Source organism: Rousettus aegyptiacus, unplaced genomic scaffold (assembly GCF_014176215.1).
Source record: "Rousettus aegyptiacus isolate mRouAeg1 unplaced genomic scaffold, mRouAeg1.p scaffold_m13_p_13, whole genome shotgun sequence".
In the NCBI taxonomy this organism is placed as follows: Eukaryota; Metazoa; Chordata; class Mammalia; order Chiroptera; family Pteropodidae; genus Rousettus; species Rousettus aegyptiacus.
The window spans coordinates 29,049,283-29,061,358 of NW_023416288.1; the positions used below are offsets into that span (position 1 = coordinate 29,049,283).

Here is a 12,076-nt window from a genome sequence, read left to right on the forward strand (position 1 = left end):
AAAGCAAGTGACGATTGCCAAAACGAGGGAGAGATCATTTTAAACAACTAGAAAAGACATTTGAAAAAGCATTGATATACAGATGGGATTTTGAAGAACTTAATGAAAAATAAAACAAGGTAGAAAAAAAAACAGGGAACAATAAACCCCCAAAAGAAGATCTGTTTGATAACAGATTTATTTCGATTTAGGAAGTATGTCAGTAGACATCATTGTTGTCATGATCATAGGCAAATCCTGGGACAAATGTGCTTGGAATGAAGAGTGGCCATATTGTATAATGTGTGTTCTTATTCAGTTTACCCCCATGATAAGAAGCTTTATTCTGGAAAGTCAAAATTGCTCTTGAATATACATAGCAATTTCTGGGTAATTTTTTTCAGGAAATGTAGTTATTTGAAAATTTTACAAATGAAGTTCTTTCTTTTCTGTCAAATTTTCTAAGACTGATGCTACATAATAATTATGTTAAAGTTCAAAGTTAATAGATTTTATTATTAGAAAAGCTGATAAGATATCAAGACTGCCCATACACTATACTCGATAGCACAGATTCAAAATTATCTTAACTGCACTTTCTTATCAACTGATTCAAATCATATATATTTGGATGTTTGAAAGCCAATACACTTTACTATTTAATAATTCAAACATTCTTCAGATGTTATATAATCCATGATTCATTTGAAAATAGAGAAAAGAGTACTTCAGTTTTGCATTCTTGACTTAATATTAAAAATACGGCTATAGGTGTTAAATCATGATATACAAAAGTAGTCACGCTAGCATAGTTCTTGAAAGTAATAACGGATTCTCATTTCTCCTTTCCCACATTGGTCTAAATTTTTATTTTTTTCGTGTAATTCTATATGGATGGTTGATCTTGTTTTAAATGAAGTACATATTTTAAATGAAATGAAATACCTGAGGATTTTAAATGTTAATTCATAATAACGTTTTCTCCCTAGCTTATAAATGGAACAGCATTAACTTATTACAGGATTTCCTATCAGTTAGCCCTCAGAACACCAGCGACTCCTAGACTTTAGTTTCCTTTAATAAGGTTTGGGCTCCATTAAGTCAATACAGAATTATGTATAATTCAAATTATCAAAAAGTAGTGAATATTTATCCAACTAAAGTCTTGAATTTAAAACAAGTGAATTTGGCTTCCAAAGGGGCCCTTCTGCTTATGAGAAATACTATTGAGAATTACCTTCAGATATAGCCAAATGAGAAGACAACAGTCCTCACTTCATTACGAAAACACAGATTGTTTTGCTTCAGGTGAAATAAATAATGTTAGCTATTGATTTTTAAATGCACAGTCCCTGGAAACAAAAATGAAAACATTAGCTGGGGGAAATGCATTGTGGATTGAAGATATTCCTAGGTCGTGATTAAATGGCAAACAGATATAATTCAGTGTATCTATTGAAGGTTCTGTTTCATGTGTGTTGTTATTAACTTATGTCTCTCATATTAAAATATTTGCTTTGACCTTACAAAGTAAAAATAGCAAGTAGCCTAGCATATACCATTCACTCTCTTATTCGTTATTTCCATTTCTCATTTTACAGTAGGAATTAATGAATTGTTGGACAAATGTGATTTATTAGCCTTGAGAATACTATTAATATGATGAGAATTTCCATTCTAATTTTTCTTATCTACCTTTTATAGACTCACTTTTTCTTTAGGAAACAGTGGAAACTAATGATCTTTATATTTCGTTTTATAAAATTATAGCTGATCTTGAGAAATAAGAATTATCTAAATACAGAAGTCTAAGTAGGCCCTCAATTATTCACTTTTTGATTTATATATTAATAATATGCTATAATAATAATGACTGTAGAGAGCCTTATTATATTCTTGTCATAATGGTAGAAATTTTATATTCACTATTTCTAAATATTAAAACAACACTGCAAGACAGATATCAATATCCTCATTTTTAAGAAGAGGAAATCATGACTCAGAAAGATTACGTAACTTATCCAAGCTATACAGCTCATAACTGGCTAATAAGTGACAGAGACAGAATACAAGTAAAATTCTGTTTGAATTCAGAGCCTCTTCTTCATCCAATTTGCTTCACAATTTAGAATGCTCTGTAGTTGCCTTTATATAAAATAAATTTTATGGTTCTTTCTCATGAATCAAACATAAATTAATATCTAAAGATAAACTTTCCACATTTTCTGGAATATATCTCTCTATGAGTTAGAAGATATATTAACATAAGGCCCTTCCTTCAAAAGGCTTAGACCCTGTAGGATCTCTTTAAAACCAAGAAGAAACCCTTCAAGTCAATGAGAATGTAAAGCAGAACATCTTTTGATCAGAGCTTTGATGTTTTCAGAAGAGTCATATCACTGTATCCTGCAGAGGAATTACAACAGGAGCAGGCTGGCCATTAGAGCCAAGGAGAGCCCTAAGTTTGCCCCGAGATAACTCGCAGATTATAGTCCTAACCTTGCCTTCAAAGTTTGCTATAAAATATTTCATATCTCACTCTTATTATTATTTCCACTTCGCTCTAGTATATTGATAGTCTTTGGAAACAAATGACATCATTCTATTTATAGCATTCTGTTTTTAGTAGTTCGATCTCTGAAAATGTCAAATCCTGGAAAATGTAGCATTCCTACACGTGGTGTTAAATGAATACTGGCTTTTTTTTTTCCTAGACAAGAAAAGGGTTAAGAGCACAGGAACAGTTGTTAAAATTTCCGAAGTTCATTTCTAGTAAAAATAGTTTCAATGTAGAAATGGAAATGTTTTATGTAAATTCCCTAGAATCTTGAAATTCTGATTTCTCACATTTAATTCTAGGAAAATAAAGCAAAATAGAATTTTTAATCCCCACATTTTATATTGATGATACAAAACTTATATATGGTTACAATATTGTCCTAAAAAAATATTGTATGTAATGTAATCATCATACTTATCTGACTGGGGTGGTGTTGGTGTTGGGTATGTGAGGTGAGCTCTTTTGAGAAAGGAAACTGAAATCTGGAGGTAAGATTTGAGGAAGAGTGGCAGCTAGAATGAGGAAGGATGATGCAGAAGATGGTAGAAATTGTTTGCTTGACATATATTTGTAAAATGGGTATGAATGGAAGTGTATAAATATCAAGTACATGCACGTTTACATAATTCACATATATCCATTCAAGCAACACGTATACATGCTTATGATTTGCTAGGCAGCGTGGTACGGTCACATAGACGAAAGACATTTCTCTGTTCTTGACTTGCTGAGGTCTAACACATGGAACAGATATGTAACCAAATTGTAAAAATATCCAATGATTTATGTTATGATCGAAGTAAAGATAGAGAAAGTTCTCTCATTCATGACTGCTCAGGTCTAAGGAGCTTTGCCAGGGAGGTAGCGGTTGAGCAGAAATTTGAAGAATGAAGTAAATTTACTACTTTCTCCTCTTGAGAAGATGGTGAACCAGCAAGGACTGAAGTCTCCCTTTCATGAAGTTACCAAATGCAAGACTTTTCTATGAGATAAAAATGGGGAAGGGGAGGGAGGAGACAAAGTAACATGTTTTCTGTAAAAGCCATACTTAAAATAAAGGAAAGCAAAGGGTTAAAAGGACAGAAGAATAGATATCTGGCAAGTAAACTAAAAGAAAGTCTGTCTGTTATACTAATTTTTAGGGTAAAAAATCATTTTAAGGAACCAAAAAAAAAATATTGTGGTCTGGTTAATATGAAAAAGAAAAGATAGAAAAGCAGAGCATTCTGGATTGCAAGAACAGCATATGCAAAATATGGAAGAATGAAGGATTTGTGTGCGTAACACCAAGAAATTGTCTGTGGCTTGAAGTTTGAAAAGGAAAGCAAAGGAATAAGGTTTTCAATCATGTTAGTGAGAACACGAATGGTCTTAGAGTTCATGGATCTCTGTTCTTGTCACTGAAATGAGTCCTGAAATAGGAAAGATTCCATACCCATAGGATGTCTGATAAACTTAGTGATATGGCCAATTGCAAATATTTGTTCTTCAGTTATACATTATTGCTATAAATATTTTGATCAGTCAAATAATAAGTAAAGTATGTGTTGGGTGCTTGTTATTTCTTAAATTTGGTAGTTGGCAGCCAACTAGATCAAATTATGAAGTCAGAATTTAATTGTAACATTAAAAAAATGTTGCTATTTTCAGAGGCAGTCATTCTGGTATTCTCTTGATTTAACTTGGTGATTGTAATGGTTTGGTATGGTAAATATAAACTTGACCTTTATGGCAAGAAATGACGTCAAAAGCTCTAGGTTGATTTTTTTGATGTCTGCCATAATTTATATTAGTATCTGGAAATTACTCTTATCACACTTCTCAAATATAGTATTCATCCAAATGCTACATATAGCTATTAATTTTGGTAATCAGAATCCCATTTGTTTCCAAGATGATATTAAAGGTACAGTTATGTGAAGAGACTTCATAGAATAATATAAAATAAAAAATATGAGTCATACCAAATAACCAAGATCAGAATGCTAATTTTACTTAACTGGAATTTTCTCAGAATTTTTATTTTCATAGTCATGTAACCAAAAACAGCGTTTCTGTCTTAAAACTAAGATTTTTATTATGGGCCTCCAGCTTCATGTATACTTTATACATACAAAGTTTAGTAAACATAGGATAGGTTAGTCAAGGTTGCTTTGTAATTCAGAGTCAATGTTGCTTAAAAGAGAAACAATACTTCATCATCAGTGTAAAACATTACAAAGATTTCCAGTTGCTATGTAATGATACTTACGTTCAGACATATTAGTATATAAACTAATGTGAAATAGTTTTTCTATTTGAAATCAGTTTTAGAGTTACAGAAATTATGATTAGTGGACATTTGGTCCTGCCCAAAACATCCATGGAGACTTTTGTCCACACCAAAAGGTGCTTGAACTTTAATCCTGTCCGAAAGTTCTATGAGCATATTAGATCCATGCCCAATGGTCCTTTATATTTGGTCCTGTCTAAAATGCCCATGCTTAAAAAACAATTCTGGGTTCAAATAATGTTTATTTATGCTTTTGGTATACAGGATTAATCATAAAATATACTATCATGTTTATTTGGTCCAATAATTGTATTGTGGCTATATTACCAATAATAATCCTTCTTGCCTCTGTAGCCTGGCTGATAATCGTATGTGGGTTTAGGTAGATGGGGCGAAGTTTGAATCTTGCAGAAGAGTGGAGTTTATATTCACTGTGACTACAGAGGGGGAGAGCCTTATAGTTGGAGAAGTGCACAGAGGACAAGTCGAGGATGGGGTCTCGTGGTGCATGGTATGTTAATATGTCAACAAATTTCAAGGATCTTTTTGGTGTAGACCAAATGTCTCCATGGACATTTAGGACAGGACCAAATATAAAGGATCTTTGTCATGGAACAAATGTCTCAGTGGATGTTTTAGCCAGAATCCAATATCCCACAAGGCAGAAATACAGTATACACAAAGTGTAAGAAAATATTGTGTTGTGTGTCTCAAGTGACTTGCAGAGAAGGAAGGTTGAATCTGAACCTATAATGTATTTCGTTTAGAATTTTGAGTCAGAATGGTATATCGGTGGAATTCACCAATTAAAAATAGAACATGTGAATACTAGCCAATGCGATCGACAACTAGACTTCTAAAAACTCAGCCATCACTGCAGTTACTAGGTCTATTACTATAAAGTGGACCTATGAATGCATTGTATGTTAATTTCTTAGTGCCAACATCTTTAAGATCCTTCACAAGAGAAATATATGAATACTTTGTTCACTCAAAAAATTTTCGATAACTTTGTTTACTCAAATTATACCGTGTAGGATAATTTCTACTACAGTCTGACCTTTTTCACTGGCTATTCTATCCTGTGAAACAGCAACAAAGCAAAGAAAATAAATGTAAAAAGTGAAAGTGCAATTAAACTGTACTTGACTTCAACAAAAGATCCTTTTTCAGACATGCACTTACTTAGCTTTTTAAAATAATCGTTGAGATTTTAATAAGATAATATGCTAAAATGAAAAATAAGGAACTATCAAATCTGACTTGCTCCAGATCATTTTTTAATAGGATCTTCTAGAGAAGGAATCACTTATTTATTTTACAAATATTTATATAGTGACATACTACAAGCTCTGGTAATGTTATGGGAAGTAAAATTCTATCAATTTGCTAAACAAAGCATCTATAAGTATGAGTGAGAAATGCATGTTTAATCAAAAATATAATCTTCTTCAGAATTTATATAGTTCCTTGGAATAACAGTCCAGTAACAATTTTCAAGTATTTAATAATTGTGAATTAAAGGTTCATAGAATATTTTATTAGTGGTTATAGTAATAATAGCTACCATTTATTGAATGCTTATTTGATGGATATGATATGTTACTCTGTAATCCTAATAATATCCCTGCAGGTTTATCATTTTGGCTCCACGGTTATAAATTAAAATTCAAGGAATATTGAAATACAATCTGTAGTTAGAGATTTTCTTATCAAGCTCTTTAGTAATTGCTTTGACTGTATGTCTTCTAAAAGTAAAAATTCTATGAAAGTAGAGGCTGGGGCATTCTTATATACATTTATATCTTTAGGGCTTGCACTGTGCTTGTGAAATAATAAATGTTCAATATATGAATGATTGACTTTCATAGATTCTATTTTAAAAAAAGAAAACACCATTAAGTTTTTACCTGTCCCTCTAATCACGCATGATCATTTTGCTTTCTCCTTCCCGGGGCTGGCTGCTCTGAGCTCTGCACAGAATGGTAATATGCAGCTGTCAAATAGAAAGCTAGAACGTTAAACAGAGTTGCTTAGTGGAGAAAAATGGTACACACATGCTTGTCACTCTAAGTGTACAATGTTGGTATCATCTGCAAACTAGAGAATCCTTTTCTGTACGATCTTCCTTGGTCTTTTTACCTCGAATATTAATGGTCTTCTTTAATCTCTTACCTAGTTTAATTATTTTCATTTTGAAAAGTTGTTCTCTAATAATAGTAGCTAATTTGAAATTGGACCAAAAAAGATACTTTATCCATTTTTATTGTTAGCCACCTCATCATTGCTGTGGAAAGGATGATCCTATGTACTGGTTCTCAAAGTTCATTGTACATGAGGATCACTTGGAGAACTTGTAAAATAGATTCTGATTTAGTAGTTATTGAGGAGGGCCTAATAAATTGCATTTCTAAGTTCCCGGGTGCTCCTTATGCTTTATAATCCCTAAAATTAGAATAAATCATGGATTAACTTATCTTATTAGAAAAGAAGAGTTAAAGAAAAAATTGTTTTCAGTCAAAGCAAGGCCAACAATTCTAGAGTGTTTGTTGAGCTTGGTTTTTTTGTTTGTTTTTATGTAAAATAGTTTTATATAAAACACACGTTGCTGATGTGTTTTCTCAAACCCTTGACCTGTGCTTGGGTCCAGGCAGTGATTTCTTGTCTGAAGACAATTTGGGAACCAATTAAGTTATTTTAGTGAGAGGAATCACTTGTAAATTGAGTATTCACTATTTAATAAGAATTGGTGATGCTCCTCCAAAAGATAGAAAATTCAGATAAATAAGCTACTTAGTTCAAAATAAAATTTAGGACACTATCCTCTCCCTCTTCTTTCTTATCCTTGGGAGTCTATGGGGACCACATCGGTTGCTTGTAGGCAAGTGTGTATAACTGTATTGCTGTGACACTAGTTTTAAAAATGTGGGTGGGGATGGGAAAAAAAGCAACAGGAGTAAGTGAAGGAATTCCAGTTTTTGGTGATTAATTTGTAGCTTTCCTATAATGCACACATCAGTTTTAAATAAATCAGATTACACTACCTTCTTTCCAGAGGAGTCTTCAGCTATCAATTTAGACTGATTTGAGAAAAGGTTGTTGTGATCTGGGAGTCTAAGGATATTTCTGGAAATATTTTTTTTTTATAGATTTAACTTGCCATTTTTCATTTCTGGAAATATTTTGATGGCATATATATATTTTTATACATTCTTTTTGTTTTATCTATATACCTGCATTAAAAAAATGGAATTATCATAAATAATCACTTTTGAATGATATTTTATATTAGGATTTAAGTCCCATTCCCATTTTCTATTGAATCTGGAATCTGTTTTTTTTCCCTATTCTTTTTCAATTTTATTAGAATGTAAAATTCGATATTCAGATCAACTTCAAAATGTTTATCGAGTTAAAATTTATTATATTGAGATATTAAAAACTAGCCTATCATTCAAATTAGTTTTTTATGGTTCTTATAATTTAAAATTTAATATATTTTTCCAAGCTAGTAAAATCAGTTTTATAAATGCCCAAAAAGAAACGTAGTCACATTTCTTTATCGACATTGTTGAGATTATGTGAGAAAAATTTAACATTCTTCATATTTAAGTTCTTGGATAATGGAACTATACTAATCAATGCACTTGGTGGGTGTTTTTAATTATGCTTAGTTTTCATCCCAGAAGTAAGTGGTATCCCTTTCATGATAATTGTCCAATGCTTTTTCACTCTAAACTAAAGTTTCATTATCAAGAGTTGAAAGATAAGACTGCTAATGGGAAAAAAATGCTGAAAGAATGCAAGAATGCAATGTAAATAAACCTCAAGTTAAATAACTAGGTCAAAACGAAGGCACATTATTTATATGATTTTATGCGGCATGCCCTTTCCTGGAAAATTTGAGAAAAAGGATAATTACTAACTCACTCTTTTGGAGTTTTATTTTATTTTTTATGATTACAAAAGTTTGGAGACTTTTGTAGTTTGAGGGTATGATTTAAAGTTAAAATAACAAATGACATATGAGTATATTATGTCAATACTGAGATTTTTATTATCCTTCATATATTTATTACTAGTTTGCATATTCTGTTCAAAACCATTCTGAAACAATTAGACAATGGCCATTTTTCATCAGTAAATAATATTAAAATTTATTCTGAATATCTCAGATAATTATATGCATCACTTTAGTAAGGAACAGATGGCAGACTCAAGAATTTGAATGCTAGTCCTACTCAGAGATGACCTGTTAGAGATGAAGCAAGATTCTTTAGTCATAACTTCATTAATGAGTGCTTTGACAACCTCCAGCAAGGCTCTTTACTTTCTGCATGTGTAAAATGGAGAGCTTGTTTGTACTAGATGAACAGAGTTCACTTATTTTTTCTTAACATAAGAAGTCATTCAAAAGAAATCTTAAATATACATATATAAACAGGTAAACATGAAGCAGCCCTGGCTGGGGGGACAATCTCTTCTGGATGGAGAATCCTGTGTGAGTCATCCATCTCCCATTCTGGGGAACAGAGAGTTTGAACACCATTGTAGACAATCTCCAAATTTCCTCTAAAATTTAAAATGCTATGGTCGGTTACATCATCTCTGAGGTAAATGGCCAGATCCACAGTATTTCCAGCCCTTGATTTTATCCACCAATTTCTTAATAGAGTGAAAGTTGTAATATCAGATGGAATAAAATAGTTTTTTTTTTTTTTTTTTTTTTTTTTTCCCCACTGACAGGAACATGAGATTTTCTCATTTAGCTTAAGTAAATGCAGTTTGGAATAACTTCTTTATTTAAATCTTAGAATTTATCTGTCCAAATATAATTTTGCAAGAAGTAAAAGTTAATCTGTGAAAGAAGAAAAATTCAGTGCCATTTTCTTTTGCAGTGGGTTATCTGCCTAATGACTTAACACATTTCCTACTTTCCACAAAAACTCTAAGTCCTCTTGTTCTCTTTTTCTAGTCCTACAGTCTGTCATTGATCAACATCCCTCCTCCATCTGATTATTCTGGGAACCTTAAAACACTGCTTTTTAATCTTCCTTCTCCATTGCTACTAATGCCTTAGGAATTACATTTTCCTTGCTGATCCAGTTTGGAAAAGGGAGAAGACCTTCCATGACCAGTGGATTCTCACTTGAGTTTGCCCATGGGAGTGGCTAGATGCTAACAACCCAATTCGTGATGCAGAATTTATTTCTTATAAAGAAATGATGTTATAAATGGCCATAGAATTCTTAATATTCTATACTATAGTTTATAAGTGAATTCTTCAGTGCTTGATGGTCTGGGAATCTATCAACTATTATAAATACTATTTCTTTTAGAAAATTGACATCTGTATTTCAGGCAACTGATGTAGAGATGAATGCAAAACATTCATAGTTGGGGATTTTCCATATTTATTTATTGATCCACAGGTGCATATGTTCACTAATTCTGAATCCATCCAGAAGAAAGCACCCACACTTTTCTTTCTTTCTCTTTGCAGGTAAATTTAATTTAGCCTGAGAGGCTGATAAAGAGGGAGCATTTTTCAGGTCGAAGCTATTTATTTTTTTTTATTTAAATATCATAGATAGTACGTGATAAAACTGATAGGGGGTACTACCATCCTATTTAGATTTGCAAAATGGACAATTGCCTTACACAAATAGCAAGTGAAAAATCAAGCTAGTCCTTTATAAACATTTTTATTTTGGGGTGTGCTTGTTTTCTGAAACTACCTCTACTAAATCTCCTGTCAGTCTTGAAACTAGAAGGCAGAAAAGCTTCTAGTGCTACAGCCAACTGCAGTGTAGCCAGAGAAACAGGCAACAAAAATAGAACACCAGGATTGCTGTGCGTGGGTGAGGCAGAAACCACATTATGAGCAAAAGCTTCCAGTATTATTTTAGAACCAATACAGAGCTCTGCACTTCTCTCCTCTCTCTTCCAAAAACACATACTACAAAAATAAAATAAAATGAAATGTATGTGCATTTGCCCTCTTAGAATTATGTTTCTTAATTTTTTTGCCTTCCTTTCCTTGGATGTGAATCGCCAGTGTGGAAACAGTGTGTAAGGCAAGCTTGGAGGGAGGAAAGAGTTAATTGCTTTTAAGGCCCTGCAATAGAGAATTATGGTTTGAAAGATAGAGGCTGGACAGCTGGGTTTGCTGGGGTATTTTTAAATGCATTAATGCAGGCTCCAATCACTCGGCCAGGCTTGACCTATTTTTGGCTCAGGCCGACCATTGTTCTATTTCTGTGCCTGTGGGCCATGCTGTTGTTGATTCATATGCAAATGGATTATCACTAGCTTTAGCCAACTTGAGCTGAGAGAGACCAGAGAGAGGGAAGACACACACAAACAGATAGGAGAAGGGCACCAGCTGAAGCCACTTGCAGGACTGACCGGTTTTTGCAAGGAAACTCTAGCAGCCTGAAGAACTTTAAGCCAGGTTTAATTGGTTTCTTTTTCTCGTGGGTAGAGTTAATATTTTTCTACTTATTCTGACAAAGCAATAACCCTGACGCACATTCCTATTTCCCACCTGCTTTTAGTTTCCAGGATAACCTAAACTCCAGAGAGCCTTAGCATCCACCCGGTCCTTTCTGCTTTGCACACAGGTTGGTAACATGGGAAAAGTGTCCAGGTCTTTTGAAAAAGTATCTGTCCATTTTAACAGAAAGGAAATCATTGTCGAAGTTGATCCTCTGCTGCTTCTCCTTGGGGAGGAGGGAAGACCAGCGAGGGTAGCTCCTGGGGCCGGTGCACTGAGCAGAGATGAATCTTTCATGTAGCTGAACTAAGAGTGATTGGAATATGCTGCAGACAATTTACGAGAGTGACTCGTGTTTTTCCTCAGATGGGGTGGCTGGACGAGAGCAGCTCTTGGCTCAGCAGAGAATGCACAGTATGATCAGCTCAGGTAAGATCCTCCTTCATAACTGAGACATTTTATGTGTGAAAGGGGGCTGACTTGGGAAATGCAGCTAAGCAAAGCACCTCTCTTAAGGATTTGCTTTTTGGTGTTGATGTTGCTATTTTCTTGGTGCGTCTGTAGGGTTTAACTTAGATCCCTTCCATTACTGTTTTTGTGCATATTCAGTCTGTTTAGGGCCGGCTGCTTCTGAATGAAATCGCAAAGCTTCTGATGAAAGATGGGACTGAGATAAGTAAACTGTAGTTGGGGGTGTTTCGCCTTACTATACAACTAGAAAAAGGAGATCAGTACTGATCGTAAGCTTATTCTAATGGGACTTTAAAAA

General features: G+C 33.4%; 1 protein-coding gene across 21 annotated transcripts in view; it reads left to right on the top strand.

The window, feature by feature from the left end:
* The window catches only part of HDAC9 (histone deacetylase 9), an 824,368-nt gene that overhangs the window by 351,728 nt on the left and 460,564 nt on the right, over window positions 1-12,076 (top strand). For 19 of the 21 annotated variants that reach the window (XM_016139429.2, XM_036231088.1, XM_016139430.2 and 16 more), the window contains one exon: window positions 11,674-11,736. In XM_016139429.2, the coding sequence (XP_015994915.2) occupies window positions 11,674-11,736 (63 nt within the window). Of the gene's footprint in view, window positions 1-9,567; window positions 11,266-11,368; window positions 11,435-11,673; window positions 11,737-12,076 lie in introns of those variants that run through there. The other 2 variants (XM_016139437.2, XM_016139438.2) reach the window with 2 other exon arrangements.